Here is a 17,489-nt window from a genome sequence, read left to right on the forward strand (position 1 = left end):
CATAGAAAGGTTCCAATTCCCTCAACAGGAACATCTTATAGGGATATATTTAGGGTAACTAAAAAATACCAAAAGTGTAGTTGAGAATATTTTGCATCCATCCAGAAGTGATTTGGGTATCTGGAACTCACTGGTTCCACAATAGTTTTGCACAAACGGCAACAGTTAAATAAACCTATGGTTCTTAGCATACACAAATCTTTACAGCCAAAAACAATTAACTATGATAAGGTAGATAGACCCGACGGATTAATGTATCATTTGACTCTTCTATTTGAATTAGATAGTCAATGTAAAGAATATCATGAGGAAAGCAAGCTCTGACTCTCAAATGCAAAGTTAAACAGTAGTGTTATCATATCCCATTCTATTGGGTTCTGAAATCCAGATTAATATTTTACCCAGTGTGTATGAAGGGACTGCAGATACTGGTTTAAACCAAAGATAGACATAAAAAGATGGAGTAACTCGGGACAGGCAGCATCTCTAGCGAGAAGGAATGGGTGACGTTTCGGGTCGGACAACACCACCCATTCCTTCTCTCCAGAGATGCTGCCTGTCCCGCTGGGTTACTCCAGCTTTTTGTGTCTATCTAATATTTTACCCAGATGGATTGAGAATTCAACCTGTACTAAAAAAATTAAATGCTCAGTTTAGCTTGTTTATACAGAACCAGCCTAAAAATGCATATAAGTTTTGCAGTTACATTTTTTTTTAATTTAAAGGGAGTAGTACATTTTTTTATTTCAAATCTGCAAGTGATGTTTGGTTAATTTTCAGCAATAAAAGCCACGCCATACTTCAGCAACATTTTACACCCAAGTAACAGAAATGCACTTACCATAAACCACATGAATTAAAAAAAAAAAAAATCATGCAATTCACATTCTAAACAAAATGCTACAATTACTGGTTCACTAAGACATTTCTTTTCGAAAAGTTAATATCCAAAGCCTTTGGTGAATACAAAACATAGCTGAATTTACAAATTGGTAATATAACAAAAAAAGAAAATCAGGCAGCATAACTCTTTCTCGTCATGCTCCCTGCCACAGTAGGTTAAAAAAATTACACATCCATGTGTAGTGCTTTTATTCCAGGAAGTTAAATAGCAAGGACACTTTTATTCCTTTAAACATGATATTATTGACAGCTGTATGGTGCCCAGTAGAATCCAGACTGAGCCTCAGAATTTGTCTTGTTTAAGTGAAAGGAGAACAGCACCCGAGGAATTTCTATAGACCCACATCCTTTACCAGCAAGTTCACATTCAGAATCGGAATAGTGGGCCAAGGATGCAATTTTACAGAAATCCTCCTCCCCCCTTTTCATTTAAGGAAACACATGCCCCTTTGCCATTAGTATTTTCCCTTGAAGAACTAAAAGAACCAGTCTGCAACACACAATCATAATTTTCCAGTGGAAGGTGAGAGGGCCTAACCAATTTCCTTGAATTGTGAGGCATTTTATTCTTAATTACAGGTTCCAGATTCCTTTTACTAGTAGACTGGTGTTGAGCTGTCTGTTTAACTGAACTAGATTTACATTGTAAACTCAAATCTCCAGACTGATTAGAATGCAGCTTATCCAAGTCTGACTCCGAGGGGCAGAAAGAATTAAATGCTGCTTTTTTCTTCTCCAAAGACGCGGGTTCCTCCCTGTATTGGACCAGTTGCTGCCCCGACCGTCGCAAGTCATATACAGCCTCTGGGGCTTCCGAGGAAGCCAGCGGACCAGTTCTTTTGCCAAGCCAGTGACAAGCGGAAGCTTTCCTGCCATCCCATTCATAGGGAGGAACATCGGGAGACTGCGGGGTGCTCTTTGATGTTGCAGTGACCTTTGACAGATACAAATCAGTGAGTTCAGATTCCAAGCTGTCGGTGTCTAGGGACCTGCTCCTTTTGCTAAGTGATAATGGAGAAGGCAATGAAGGATTTAGTTTGTAAAGGCTACTGTGCCTTGGAAGACTGGCAACTCCCCAGCAAACTGCAAGCGAAGAATTCTGGGCACAGCTCTGAAACATTCTGTCGTCGCAATGGTGGTAGGGATCTTTCTCCAAGTAACTGTCATCAAAGGCCTCGTAAGATGCAGAGATCTCTTCGTCCGTGACCATTTCACTCTGCTGGTCGCATTCTTCCTCGTTCTCAACATCAACGACGTCAAACGTTACCATTGCTGGCAGAGCATGCATATCCTCTGCCAGCGACCCAGAGTCAGAGTTCCCAAGGCTTTCAGAAAGATTGGGATACAGTTTTCTGTTGGCTGTGAATTCAACTAAAGCCTGCGAGTAGTTGATAGCTTGTTCAAAATTCTCCTCAGCCTTTCCCATCTCTCGATAGTCAGAGGAACTTTCACTTAAACCATCAACCATTCCATTGTTCTGGACTATTTTCTTCATATTTTGATCCTCACAATTTTTCACTTCTTGACCCCACTTACCACAGCTTTCATTGCTGTATTCTTGTGTACACCCTGCTCCTGATATATTGTGAAGTTTTGATATGTTGTAGTTCTCACACATGTTCCGCTTACACATCAGGTATTTATTATCATTTTCCTTTGGACAAACTTTTTGGAGTTTTGCCCAGTTCTGCCCATCAGCTGCCTCAGACAGGTACTCAACTTTTGTCTTCCCAGTTTTGCTCACGTTACTTGAAATAAGTGGTTCTGTGTTCACAGCAGTTTGCTGATTTTTAGCAATGACGCCCACAGCATCTGTGCCCGTTTTACTAAATTCGGTCTCAAGTAGATCACCCGAGAATCTTTCCTTTCCCCTCATGGATGGGTCTTTCACGAACATCATTTTCCCATCCGACTCCCAACATGTTAGTTGCTGCTGTAGGTGATCTAATTTGATTTCATCTTCCTGAATAAAATAACATTTCTCTTGTTCTGAAGGAATCATAATGCTTTGCTTACTTGGAATACAAGGGACATTTGTGTCCACTGGTAAGGAAAAACTTAAAATGGATGTAAGTGATGTACCCAAAGAAGGTGGCTTGGTTTCCAAAGAATGCTCATCACTTGGAGGGGAGTTTATAAGACTATCATTCTGCTCAAAGAGTTCATACAAGGCGTCGCCACTGTAGCTGTCCCTTGGAAGTCGGTCATTTTTGCTTTCGCTAATACTGTCTCCTCCTTCCTCATCATGCCCTGGGGTGGTGGAGTCATAATAACCTTCATCGCTGTTCGGCGCCGACTCCTGATGGTCGCTCTGCGGCGTCACCAGTTCGCTGCTGTTGATTGCACTATCGGTGATCCCACGCAGCGAACAAGGATCCGACAAGTTAATATGCAGGGCCGAATGCTCCGCATCACTGGGCGACCGCAGGCACTCGCCGCCATCCTCGGCTATATTCTGGCTGCTGTCAAACATGGCACCCGTCCCTGTCGCTTTCTCCCACAGCACTTTAAGATACTCATCCTCCACCTCGTCGGGAGTTGCCATTTCTTCCCCGCCACCCTGATAAGTGACCAAGCAAGAGCTCCGTTTCCCCGCCGCTCTACTCCTCTCTCCCGACACCGTGCTTTCGGCAATACTATCGTCGTCGTGGTCGGCAATAATATCCCCACAACCCGTCAGGGAATCGAAGCTCTTCAGTGAAGTCACATCACCAAAAATCAAGCTGGCCTGATCAAAAGAATGCACAGATGGCGGGTCACGATCTATGCAAGTAGGTTTTACAATATCAGGCATGCTACCAAAACTGGAGTTCAGATTAGAAATAGCACCACCAGGCTTCCTATTTTGTGCCTTACATTCACCGACATTGATTTTCCTTACCTCTGTACCCGATGTCTCTAACTCACTCCTCTTATTTCTGGAGGGTTTATCGACTTTGAAAGCGCATGATTCAGGGGAAGAACTTGTACTGTTTGCGGTTTCAGCTTTATCCACAGAGTCACCTGTTCCTGCACAGTTCATTTTACATGAAGGCTTCAGATTTAGTTCCACCAAACCCTTCTTATATTCGACCCCCACTCCTCGGTGTGCCGTCGTTTGTTCTGCGTGTGCAAGAACCCCAGCGGCAGCAGCATGGTTACTGCCCTGTGGATCTCCTTTAGCCGAATCAACAGCTTTGTTCTTTCTGTGACGCCTGATGCTGTTAAAGAGACCCCTCAGGCCCTTCTTCGACCTCCGCTCAGCCAGGGGCTTGTCAGCGCTTCCCTTGGGAACGAAGCATTTAGTGTTCTCCGATTCTAGGGATTCACTTTTGCGGAAGTCGCACTGGACATTGTTGTCAAGTGCACAGTGCTCGCTCTTTGAGCCGCGCAAGGTTCTCGACGCCACGGAGCTCCAGCTGGACGAATCATGGCATCCGCTCCACGCGGTATCGAGCCCTTCTTTTTGGTTAACGTCCAAAGCCACTTCACTTATGCCATTGAGAGTTTTGCTTTTAGCGACTCCCTTTTTGGAGAATCCCTTTACTTGTCCTTTGTTCTTAATAGTGAAAAAGCTCGGTAGTGTGCAAATGCTCTTCCGTCCTCCAAACAGCTTAAATGCCGTTTTCCTCAGCTTCCCGGAAGATTGCTCGGTGTCAGTGGCATCAGCACAGTCGTACGGTGCGGGAACAGCTGCTCCCTGGGTCTGGATCCCTCTGGCAACTTCCCCACGGCCAGGAGACAAAGCCTTTGTTCCAGCCGTCTCCGCACTGCTGCCGGTTTCCATGGCAACTGTGTCCAAATACAGGTGCAATCAGCTGAAAATTGGATCAATCGCACATCGACCCACATCAGCACCGCAAAGTCTGGCGTATACCTGCTCAACCATTATCATCCTGAAACATAAAATGAGAAAATCAGGTTCTAAACAAAGGTGGAAAAACTTTATGTTATTATCTGACTGACTATTAGTGGCTGCAAACATAATTTAACTTTCACAGGCAACTTTAGAGTGTGGTCAAATTATTGCGCAAATTTGTCCTAAGCTGCAATTCCCTTAATTGGGGTATTGGAATACAATAATTTAATCGAAGATTACCAACCAACAGAAAACAAAGGAAAGATAATGACATTTTAAATGCAAATCAAATAATTTTTTTTAATCTTCCGGCCAGCTTACAAGCAACTTGTGGCACTGACTGGGCTGAGCTGTTTACAAAGATGCATCAAATGAGAAAAAATTTCGGAAAATTTCTAAACACATTAAATGCAGGACATCAGGTGTTGCTAAAATCCAGGCTTTCAATAGCTAAAAATTGATAATCGTATACAAAAGTCACTCGTGAGCACACAAAGGTAAAAAAGGAGAGAGAGAGAGGAAAATACATTAACAAAGACTCCGATCCAATGTGTCTCAACCTAAAAGTGCGATTCTCCACAGCTTCATTGTTTCCTTTGCCGGAGCAACGTGGTTGTGGGAAACATTGGGACCATAAATCACAACATTAAAAGGGTGCCTCAAAGATGAATTACCAGACCTAAATTATTGCAACAAGATTCATTCACCCCAATGTGTACGTACCCACAATCCAGCAATTTCACCACATGCAAAGAACCTCAGTGCAGAGGCTCACAAAAAGGTGCAAATAACTGGCCTCTAGCTTGGCTGGCAACAGAATCATCCAGTGTTTCATCTTCAATCAAACTCGCTGTTTGTCTTTGCTCCCAGTTGGAATGTTGCAACCCAGTAACAGCCAGCAATGCGAACCTACAATTTTTTCCAACATTTTCTGGAACTTTTTTTTTTTCCATCAGTTTTAGTTCAGTTTAGTTTATTTTGTTTAGTTTATTGCCACGTGTACCGAGGTACAGGGAAAAGCTTTTGTTGCGTGCTAACCAGTCAGCGGAAAGACTATACATGATTACAGTCGAGCCATCCACAGTGTACAGATACATATAAGGGAATAATGTTTAGTGCAAGATAAAAATCTCATTTGCGTGATTTACATCGTTGTGCAGCAAGCTAATTTGCACACGATAAAAAAAAACTACTTTTCATTCCTCCCATCACTGTGTGTGTGTGAGTGTGAGAATTTATCACGTAAATATATGTAATGTGACCAAAATGGAATGGCACTGTAGCGCAGCTGTAAAGCTGTTAACCTCAAAGCGCCAGTGACCCGGATTCAATCCTACCTGTGCTGTCTGTATGTAGTTTGTACGTTTTCCCTCTGACCAAGTGTGTTTGCTCCAGGTGCGCCTTTTTCCTTCTAAGACGTGCAGGTTTTCAGGTTAAGTGGCTTCTGTAAAGTACCCCTCGGGTGTAGGACATAGAACTAGTGTACAGGTGATCAATGGATAGTATGGACTTGGTGGGCCGCAGGCAGTTTCCACATTGTAGCTCGAAACTAAACTAAAGAATAGAATTATGTCTGTGTTGCCTCATCCAAATTTTTGCTGTCTCAGCTAACTTCAACTGAAACCTGTGCCTGCCTTTGACTTCTTGCATAAAGTGCCACTTATAAATTTACCAAGTAATGTAAAAAAATTGGAATTTTAACTATTAGCAGATAGTCATACTACTCATAAATTCCCTGAAGGTGGCAAAGGTGATGGTGCGAGGCATGTTTACCGTTATCGGGCAGAGCATTGGCTACAAGAAGACAATCCCAAAGCGCTGGTGTAACTCAGCGGCTCAGGCAACGTCTCTGGAGACGACAATTGGAGTTGGAACCCTTCTTCACTGACTGCAAGGGAGCAGGAAGGAAAGCTGGGAAAGAGAAGGTGCAGGAGAGAGCATGGCCGGTAATCGATGAACACAAGCCAGGGGGATATTTTGTTAGGCAGATTGTTGGACAAAGGCCAGAGATGAAAAGATAGGTGCAAGCCCGAGAAGAGTTGCGAATTATTAAGTGCAGGGATAAAAAAAGTTACGAATTGGAAACTGTGCAGGGGAAGATGAAGGGGAGAAACCAGCCCAAAGCTAGCTGGGGTTCAGGGGCGTACTAGAGGAAGGGGGCAGTTGTGAGTTACTTAAAATAGGGGAATACACTTGGCTTCGGCAAAGTGGTCGCTTTGAACCCTCCACGAACCGTGGCTAACCTTGCAACTGTGGCCTTCGTTTAGTTTAGAAATGCGGCGCAGAAGCAGGCCCTTCGGCCCATCGAGTCTGCACTGACCAACGAACCCTGCACATGAACACAATCCTACACACACTAGGGACAATTTACATTTCCCAAGCCACTCACCTCTCCGCCTCAACAGGCCCGTCGAACCTCTACGCCTCACCGGAACAGTCAAACCTCACTGCCTCACCGGGCCCGCCAAACCTCGCTGCCTCACCGGCCATCCAGGACCTCCTACGTTTCGCCCGCTGACCCGGACGGACTCCACTCCCCGCGGGCCTCCACCATCAACTCTCCTGATCCTCGCCGCTCCACCGCTCTCCAGCAGGCCGCAGCCGTCGCCTTACCCGAGTCCTAGGCTCAGCACCGGGCCTGAAGTCTTCACGCTGCAGACCCTGACTTCACGGGGTCTGACTGTGCTGGGTCCTAGTGCTCGTCCCAACTAACACCGGAAACCTCAGTGGTTGTTCCACTGGGACTCCCCCTTCCCCCTCAAACCATATGGCCCCAGGTCCTCCTCACCCACACTATGGTCCTCACACCCCCCTTCCTCCCTGACCACCCCCCCCCCCCCCCCCCCCCCCCCCCCATCCTCCGGCTCCAACCCCCATCCTTGCCGTGTGTTCACCATCTCCCATGACCTTCCCCACTCTCATACTGAATGGTCTGTCCTCAGCAGAGGCCTCACCTTTGTTCCCCTCCGTCCTCACCTCAATCAGTTCTGCATCCACCACGATGTGGAGCTCTTCTTCCGTCGCCTCCGCATCAAAGCGTTTGTCCATGGGAAGGAGCCCTCGCCTCCCCTCCCCCCCTCTGGCGCGCTGATCTCTACAAGGCTGAGGCCACGCGCCAACTCTCAGACACCTCCTCCTAATTATCCTTGGACCATGACCCCACAGGCGAGCACCAGGCCATGATCTCTAACACTATCACTGACTGCATGACTTCCGGCTCCCTGCCCCACCCAAGCCTCCAATCGTTCCCTAGCTCCCCGACCGCCCGATTTTCCTTACTTACAAACCTGGACCCTGACCCCACCCAGACGCTTGTTCTTGGCCCATGATCTCTTTCCACATCACTGACTGCATCACTATCCGGCCCTGGTCCCTACCCTACCCTCACACACCTCACACGTCTTCGTCTTCTCCAGGACATCCGTTTTCTAGGCCCCCATTCCCTCATCTTCACCATGGACGTCCAGTCACTCTACAACTCCATCCCCCACCAGGAGGGTCTTAAAGCCCTCCGTTTCTTCCTTGACCGCAGAACCAACCAATCCCCATCTACTGATACCCTCCTCCGCCTAGCGGAGCTGGTCCTTACCCTCAATAACTTTTCGTTTGACTCCTCCCATTTCCTCCAAATACAAGGCGTGGCTATGGACCCTAGCTATGCCTGCCTCTTTGTAGGGTACATCGAACAATCCTTGTTCGAGGCGTACCAGGGCCCCATCCCCAACCTCTACCTCCGCTACATTGGCGACTGCATTGGTGCTACCTCCTGCACCCACACACAACTCACTGACTTCATCCATTTCACCACTAACTTCCATCCGGCACTCAAATACACCTGGACCATTTCCAACATTTTCCTACCATTTCCAGACCTCACTATCTCCATCGCAGGTGACTCCTGACCGACATCCACTATAGTGCTATTCTTATAACAAATGTAAAGCACTTTGGGCAACGAGAGTTGTTTTTAAAAATGTGCTATATAAATAAATGTGACTTGACTTGACACTATGAACCCACTGACTCCCATGGCTATCTGGACTACACTTCTTCCCACCCTGCTTCCTGTAAGGACTCCATCCTCTACTCCCAATTCCTCAGTCTACGTCGCATCTGCTCCCAGGATGAGGTGTTCCACACCAGGGCATCGGAGATGTCTTCATTTTTCAGGGAACGGGGGTTCCCCTCTTCTACTATAGATAAGGCTCTCACCAGGGTCTCTTCTATACCCCGTAACTCTGCTCTCACTCCCCCTTGTCCTCACCTTCCACCCTACCAGCCGTCACATACAACAAATAATCCTCCGACACTTACGCCACCTCCAACGGGATCCCACCACTGGCCACATCTTCCCGTCTCCTCCCCTTGCTGCTTTCCACAGAGACCGCTCCATCCATAACTCCCTGGTCAATTCGCCCCAGACCACCCAAAACACCCCCTCTCCTGGCACTTTCCCTTGCAACCGCAGGAAATGCTACACTTATCGCTTTACCTCCCCCTTTGACTCCATTCAAGGACCCAAGCAGTCTTTCCAGGTGCGGCAGAGGTTCACTTGCACCTCCTCCAACCTCATCTATTGCATCCGCTGCTCTAGGTGTCAGATGCTCTACATCGGTGAGACCAAGCGTAGGCTTGCCGATCGCTTCGCTAAACACCTCCGCTCAGTTCGCATTAACCAACCTGATCTCCCGGTGGCTCAAAACTTCAACTCCCCCTCCCATTCTGAATCCGACCTTTCTGTCCTGGGCCTCCTCCATGGCCAGAGTGAGGCCCACCGTAAATTGGAGGAGCAGCACCTCAAGCAGCACCTTGGGCAGTTTACACCCCAGCAGTATGATCGTGGACTTCTCCAATTTCAGGTAGTCCTTACTTTCTCCTCCCCTTCTCAGCTCTCCCTCAGCCCACTGTCTCCGCTTCTTCCTTTCTTCTACCCCCCTCCCCACCGTCTGAAGAAGGGTCTCAACCCGAAACGTTGCCTATTTCCTGCGCTCCACAGGTGCTGCCTCACCCGCTGAGTTTCTCCAGCATTTTTGTCTAAGCCAATTTACCTACATACCTGTACCTCTTTGGAGTAAACCAAAGGTCTCGGAGAAAACCCACGCAGGTCACGGGGAGAAGTTACAAACTCCGTACAGATACCAACCATAGTCGGGATCAAACCCGGGTCTCCAGTGCTGCAAGCGCTGTAAGGCAGCAACTCAGTTCTGCGCCGCCGTGTCACCCTGGTGCAAAGTGCAAGTAATGGCAGAACGATGGTTCATTTCCTACACACAGCACTAACCCATATAAAAGTGCTGAACATCACCTTCCCCAGTCATTTCAGTTTTTGTTTAAAGGGCAGCCAACAGATGCAGAACAAGATACTTTATTTCCAATGGTCACCAGATACATAGTGAGCAAACATAACGTGCTGGAGGAACTGAGTGGGTCAAGCAACATTTCTTTAGAGTGTATAAAGGGCAGCAGAGTGGTGCAGCTGGTAGAGCTGCTGCCTCACAGGGCAGAGACCCAGGTTCGATCCTGACTGATGGTGCTCTGAGTGGAGATTGCACATTCTCCCTGTGACTGCATGAGTTTCTGGCTTCCTCCACATCCCAAAGATGTGTGGGTTTGTAGGATAATTGGCCTCTGTAAATTGTCCCAAGTGCATAGTGAAACTCATTGAAACTTACCAAATAGAGAAAGGCCTGGATAGAGTGGATGTGGAGAGTCAAGTTCAAATGTTCAAGTAAGTTTATTGTCATGTGTCCCTGTATAGGACAATGAAATTCTTGCTTTGCTTAAGCACACAGAACATAGTAGGCATTTACTACAAAACAGATAAGTGTGTCCATATTGTGTCTTGGACCAGAGGGCAAAATAAAAGAACATACCTTCAGTAAGGAGATGAGGAAGAATTTCTATAGTCAGAGGGTGGTGAATCTGTGGAATTCATTGCCACGGAGAGTTGTGAGGACGTCATTGGCTATTTTTAAAACAGAAATTGACTGCTTGGTGATTAGCAAGGGCATCAAAGGGAATGCAGAGAAGGCAGAAGAATGGAATTGAGAGGGAAAGATAGATCAGCCATGATTGAATGGCGAAGTAGACTTAATGGGCCGAACAGCCCAATTCCGGGACTATGACTTATGAACATGGGAGTGGATGCAAAAGTGGGATAATTTAGGACCAGTGTGAATGGGTAATCGATGTTCCTTGGGCCAAGGAGCCCATGTCCATGCTGCATCATTCAATCAATCTTGCAACACGAGGCCTAAAGAAATCTTGTTCATATGTTCAGAGATTTCTTTGATTGATTTGAGAATTTTGTTAAACCTTGCAAATTAAGCTCACACTGCATTACTAACAATAAAGACATGCAGCACCGTAAAGAAAATGTGCTCTGTCTACCACAGCAATCACCATCTCCCCAAACTTTTTCCAACATTGAATGCTGGAGTAACTCAGTGAGACTGGGGCAGCATCTATGGACAGAAGGAATGGGTGACGTTTCAGGGCAAAACAACCCATTTCTTCTCCCCAGAGATGCTGCCTATCCTACTGAGTTATTCCAGCATTTTGTGTATATCTTCAGTGTAAATCAGCATCTGCTGTTCCTTCCTACGCTCTTCCACCATTACTTTAACAGGGGCTAACTGGCTTTGTTAAATTGCCTTCAATGTATAGGATGCAAAACCGGAATAACATGGAACTAGTGTACTGGCAATCACTGGTCAGCATGGACTTAGTGGGCCGAAGGGCCTGTTTCCACACCTTTCCACACTATATCTCTAAACTAAACTAAAAGCAACATTTTCATTCCCACACCACATCACTCAAGATCTGTCACAATTTCCCTATTTCCAGGTATTCGATTGCTTCACCAAAATTGATCATTTCAATGCAGAAGTTTGCATTTGCCACCGTAATCTTAAAAAGTTTCTCAGAGTACCTTGAATCATTGGCCAAATGCTGCATACCAATCTAGCACACCGGTTAATACATTAGAATTTGCAACATTGGCAGAATTGTAATGCCAGCAATACCGTCACATCAATCAAAACCATGTAGTCTTTGTGCCCTCTTTGCCAGCTATACTCATGTAGATGTATCAAACAAAATAAGCAAATGGATGACCATTTAACACATGAACCCGACAAACTTGTCTAGACCAAGAGATCAATTAATACATTTGAACTAAATCAATATCTCCAGAAGCAGGTAGACAGGGGCTGGATGTATAATGACAAATCCATTTATTTTAAAATACAGGAAGGTTATGGAAAGGATCTTAATGTCTTTTACCTCAGAGTCATGCAGCATGGAAACAGGCCCTTCGGCCCAACTTGCCCACACCGACCAACATGTCCCATCTGCACTAGTCCCACCTGCCTGCGTTTGGCCCATATCCCTCCAAACCTGTCCTATCCATGCACCTGTCTGTTTCTTAAACGTTGCGATACGACTTGCCTCGACTACCTCCTCCGGCAGTTCATCCCATACACTCACCACCGCAGTGTTTGAGCCGGCCCGTTTGCGGGGTTCGGTGATCTGCGGGACTGTTTGTGCCATCGCCCGGTGGGGAATCGCCTCAGCGCAGAGGGAGAAGAGGAGGGAAGAGACTGCAGCCCTAAGATTTTTGCCTCCACCACAGTGAGGAGGTGATTGGAGGATACACTGTGGTGGATGTTAATTTGTGTTTAGTGTTGTTTATTATTGTATTATTTTATGTACGACTGCAGGCACGAAATTTCGTTCAGACCATAAGGTCTGAATGACAATAAAAGAATTCAATTCAATTCAATTTGTATAATAATAATAATAATAATAATATCTTTTATTGTCATTGCACGTCAGTGCAACGAGATTTAGTATGCAGCTCCAACCGATGAAAAAGAAAAGTAAATAAATAAATAAGCTGTGTGTCGTGACCATCCGAGGGAGACAGTCCGGGGGGGGCACTCAGCAGGGCTGGTTCAGAGCCGCTATAGCTCTTGGAATAAAGCTGTTTCTGAGTCTGGAGGTTCGGGCGTAGAAGACCTTGTAACGTCTGCCGGAGGGAAGTAGTTCGAACAGTCCGTTACAGGGGTGTGATGAGTCTTTATGGATGCTGACGGCCTTCCTGAGGCACCGTGTGTGGTAGATGCCCTCCAAGGCTGGTAGCTCTGTCCCAATGATCCTCTGCGCTCTGTGGACGACGCGCTGAAGAGCTCTCCTCTCCGCCTCCGTGCAGCTGAGATACCACACAGAGATGCCATACGTTAATATGCTCTCTGTGGTGCAGCGGTAGAACGTTGTCAGCAGCTGTTGGGGCAGACCAGTCTTTTTTAATGTCCTCAGGAAGAACAGTCGTTGCTGTGCCTTCTTGACCAGTGCAGCGGTGTTGGTGGACCATGTGAGGTCCTCTGAAATGTGAGTGCCCAGAAACTTAAAGCTGGACACTCTCTCCACACTTTCCCCGTAAATGGAGATTGGGGCGTATTCTCCATTATGGGACCTCCTGAAGTCAATAATCAGCTCCTTGGTCTTGGAGGTGTTTAGTGACAAGTTGTTACTTGTCACTAAATGCATTTTGTTGTCTCTGTACTGTACACTGACAATGACAATTAAAATTGAATCTGAATCTGAATTACGTGTGCACCAGTCCGCCAGGTTCTGCACCTCCGCTCTGTATTTTGTTTCATCACCGTTGGTGATCAGCCCAATCACTGTTGTGTCGTCTGCAAACTTCACGATGGTGTTGGTGTCGAATGCAGGAACACAGTCGTGAGTGAAGAGGGAGTAGAGCATGGGGCTTAGTACACAGCCTTGTGGTGTGCCGGTGCTCAGGGTGATAGTGGAGGACAGGTGCGGGCCCAGTCTCACTGCCTGCGGTCGCTCCATCAGAAAGTTCAGGATCCAATCGCATATCGGCGAGCTGAGGCCTAGCTGGTGGAGTTTGGTGGTGATGACCGTATTGAATGCAGAGCTATAGTCAACGAAGAGCATCCTCACGTACGTGCCCTGTCTGTCCAGGTGAGTCAGGACAGTGTGAAGAGCCAGAGAGATGGCATCCTCTGTTGATCTATTTGCCCTGTATGCAAATTGATGAGAGTCCAGTGAGGCAGGGATGCTGGATTTGATATGGGAGAGGACCAGCCTTTCGAAGCACTTCATTGGGATTGGAGTTAGGGCAACCGGGCGGTAGTCGTTCAGGTTGGTGACTTTGGACTTTTTCGGCACCGGCACTATGGTGGCTGTTTTCAGGCACTTGGGGACCGTTGCCAGAGATAGAGATAGATTGAAGATTCTCGTGAATACCTCCGCCAGCTGTACAGCACAGTCCTTTAGTACCCTTCCCTGTACTCCATCCGGGCCTGCAGCCTTGCGTGGATTGATCCTACGCAGAACGCACTGTACCTCCTAAAAAAGTTACCCTCAGGTTCCTATTAAAACTTTCTCTCCCCTCACCTTAAACCTATATCTGCTATGTGAGGTGTATAACCAAGATAGCGTAATTACACAGCTCTGGACAAAATGAACTAGATTTCAGTCTTGGGTGTAGAAACAGACCAACGCCAACCAGCTCACCACCACCCATCCCACCCTTCCTATATCCCACCATTTTAAAACAAACATTGTCATAATTCCCTTAACATCTAAACTATTTCTACTTACAGAGATATGGTTTCTATTTCAATGCTATAAATAATGTATTGATATATTGCATTAACCCATGTCAAGATAGAATATTAGCATCACCCAACTTTGAAACAGCTGATGTGCAATGAATACCAAAATTGCAATCACGATTCAAAAGATCCATTTTTCACCAACTAGCAATCTATTACAATTAAGTTATTTTTTACAATTTATAATCAGAAAAAGTGAAGAGAGAATAAACTGACCAGATGCTTAAAATCACATTTCCACTCAAATCTATTGCATGATGTAATCCCAGGCAATATCCCAGATATTAATCTATGCCCATAAATGGAAAATTAAAAATACAGTCCTAATTTCAATTCTACTGCCATAAGGAACAGGAGTAGAAGTAGGCCATTCGGCCCATCAAGTCTACTCCGCCATTCAATCATGACTGATCCATCTCTTCCTCCTAACCCCATTCTCCTGCCTTCTCCCCATAACCTCTGACACCTGTACTATCAAGAATCTATCTCTGCCTTCAAAATATCCACTGACCTGGCCTCCACAGTATTCTGAGGCAAAGAATTCCACAGATACACCACCCCGTCCTCCTTTGTCAACACCAAAACGTGGCGACACTTGTGGACTGCCAAGTGAGGTCTGATATATGATTTTACCAGGTTGAATGCAAAACAAAGCATTTCACTGTACCTAGGTACATGTGACAATAAAGTATAATTAAATCATTAGACGACTCTGTACTACACTATTATATTCAACACTTTATGCATTGTTCATTAAAATAAACATATCACAGGTTAAATTTAAATGATAAATAGGCCAAATTAACAGATGAATAAAGTAAGATTTTTTTTCAGGATTTTTTTTTTAAACAACCCTGGTGTAACTCGGAAGCAGTGTGCAGCTATGTTATTGGCAACCAGGAGATTGTGAACTTACCCTCAGGTTCCAGACACTTTAAACAATGCTTGGTCCCTCTCCAAGGTACAGCAATAGTGTCACTGTGGTTTTACTCTTGGCACGCTGGCACCAAAACAGCAAACAGCTCACTGTGGGCCAAGCATCCTCCCTCCAGCCACCCCATGTACAATTGATTCATGGAGTGTTACAGTGTGGAAACAGGCCCTTCGGCCCAACTTGCCCACATCGGCCAACAATGTCCCAGCATTATCAGTCCCACCTCCATATCCCTCCAAACCAGTCCTATCCATGTACCTGCCTAACTGTATCTTAAATGTTGGGATAGTCCCTGCCTCAACTACCTCCTCTGGCAGCCTGTTCCATGCACCCATCACCCTTTGCATGAAAAACGTTAACCCCTCAGATTGCTATTGAATCTTTTCTCCTTCACCTCAAACCTCTGTCCTCGTTTCACCTACTCTGGTGAGTAGTTGGTGAGAGGTTGTAGACAAATGTCACGGTTGCACAGAATTGACGGGGGGGGGGGGGGGGGGAGAGTGAGGGAGTCTGCCTGTTGATGACACTGGGGGAAACTTTGTGGAGTGGCTGCACAGTGTTTACAGCCCCAGTGATGGTGATGTTGGAAGGGTGAATGAGAGGGTGAGTGGGAGAGAGACAGGGGGAGAGAGACAGGGGGAGAGAGACAGGGGGGAGAGAGACAGGGGGGAGAGAGACAGGGGGGAGTGGGTGGGTGAGGGGGTGAGTGAGGAGGTGAGTGAGTGAGGGGGTGAGTGGGTTTGTGAGGGGGTTTGTGAGGAGGTGGGTGAGTGAGTGGGTGTGAGTGGGGGGGGGGAGTGAGTGGGGGAGTGGGGGAGTGAGTGAGTGGGTTTGTGAGTGGGTGGGTGAGTGAGGGAATGAGTGAAGCAGCCTGCTGGAGACCAAAGATACTAGAGGAGCTCCTCTAGTATCTTTGCTGGAGACTCACCTGCAGAGCCCCGGTCGGCGCCTCACTCATTACACGGCACCGCTCCCAGCCACTGCCCGGCTCTGGGCCCGACCCAGCTCCAGCTCCTTCTTTCCCCTTCCTCCTTTCTTTTTCCTTCTCCTCTCTTGTTTTTCTTCCCCTTTCCCCTTCTTCTCTCTCCTCTTTCTTTCCCCTTCTCTTTCTCTCCCCTCTTTCGTTCTTCTCTCTCCTCTTTCTTTCTCTTTCTCTCTCACTCCCTCCCTCCTTCTCCCTCAGCCCCGCCCCACCCACCCCCCGGCAATGGAACCAGCGCGGCGGCGGCGCAACCCCGCTCTCACCGGGACAGGACAGGACAGGCCGGGCCGGGCCGCTCACCTGCTGCTGCTGCCGCCTCCCCGACACACAGGCCCGGTTACTCCCGGCCGGCCTCCGCCAGGCCCAGGCCCTGACGACCAGACATCCTATAGGATCCTTGCTGGCGACGCGCGGTGGGTGGGCGGGCTTTCCTTGCACGCAGGGAGCAGCAGAGATTTATAGAGCAGAGTATCTTTGTATCTTTAGAGGATACTCCTCTAGTATCTTTGGGGAGCAGCAACTTAGAGAGTCACCCAGTGTGGAGCCTGGCCCTCCCACCCAACAACGTAATGTCCCAGCTATACTAGTCCCACCTGCCAACATTTGGTCCATATCCCCCCAAACCTGTCCTATCCATGTACCTGTCCACCTCTTTCTTAAATGTTGGGATCAAAGATCTTAGAGCTTGGGATAGTCCCAGCCTCAACTATCTCTTCTGGCCAGTGGCGGACTGGGTCTAAAAATATTTAGTCTGAAGAAGGGGTTCGGCCCGAAACGTTACCTATCTCCTTCGCTACATAGATGCTGCTGCACCCGCTGAGTTTCTCCAGCATTTTTGTCTAAAAATATTGGTTGCCAGGAGACAATGGGGGCCCACTTCATCAGGGGCCCACTTGATATAGGGGGCCCAGCTCATCAGGGGCCCACTTGCCATCGGGCAAGCTGACACCCTGGCCAGTCCACCACTGCCTCTGGCAACTTGTTCCATACACCCACCACCCTTTGTGTGTGAAAAAGTTACCCCTCAGATTCATAATACATCTTTTCCCCTAACCTACATCTTAAACCTACCTACCTCCTTTGTTCCTCGATTCGCCTACTGTGGCCAAGAGACTCTGTGCATCCACCTGATTTATTCCTCTCATGATTTTATCCACCTCTATAGAGCCAACAATAAATGAT

General features: G+C 47.1%; 1 protein-coding gene across 3 annotated transcripts; it reads right to left on the bottom strand.

Moving 5' to 3' along the window:
• Nucleotides 1-692: 692 nt before the first annotated feature.
• amer1 (APC membrane recruitment protein 1) lies at nt 693-16,697 on the bottom strand. Of its 3 annotated transcripts, none has more exons than XM_055643582.1 (2): nt 16,608-16,697; nt 693-4,778 (listed from the first exon to the last, which is right to left on the bottom strand). In XM_055643582.1, the coding sequence occupies exon 2, from the start codon at nt 4,667-4,669 to the stop codon at nt 1,304-1,306; it is 3,366 nt and encodes a 1,121-aa protein (XP_055499557.1). In that variant the 5' UTR covers nt 4,670-4,778; nt 16,608-16,697; the 3' UTR covers nt 693-1,303. The 3 variants fall into 3 exon arrangements, with proteins under 3 accessions (XP_055499557.1, XP_055499556.1, XP_055499555.1); XM_055643581.1 differs by lacking the exon at nt 16,608-16,697 and adding an exon at nt 16,254-16,383; XM_055643580.1 differs by lacking the exon at nt 16,608-16,697 and adding an exon at nt 15,308-15,527.
• Between the last annotated feature and the right edge of the window lie 792 nt (nt 16,698-17,489).

The sequence above is a fragment of the Leucoraja erinacea genome, chromosome 12 (genome assembly GCF_028641065.1).
Source record: "Leucoraja erinacea ecotype New England chromosome 12, Leri_hhj_1, whole genome shotgun sequence".
Lineage (NCBI taxonomy): Eukaryota > Metazoa > Chordata > Chondrichthyes > Rajiformes > Rajidae > Leucoraja > Leucoraja erinaceus.

Excerpts from the sequence above, each read along its gene's own strand:
- amer1 (XM_055643582.1), bottom strand. The coding sequence starts at position 4,669 with ATGGAAACCGGCAGCAGTGCGGAGACGGCTGGAACAAAGGCTTTGTCT.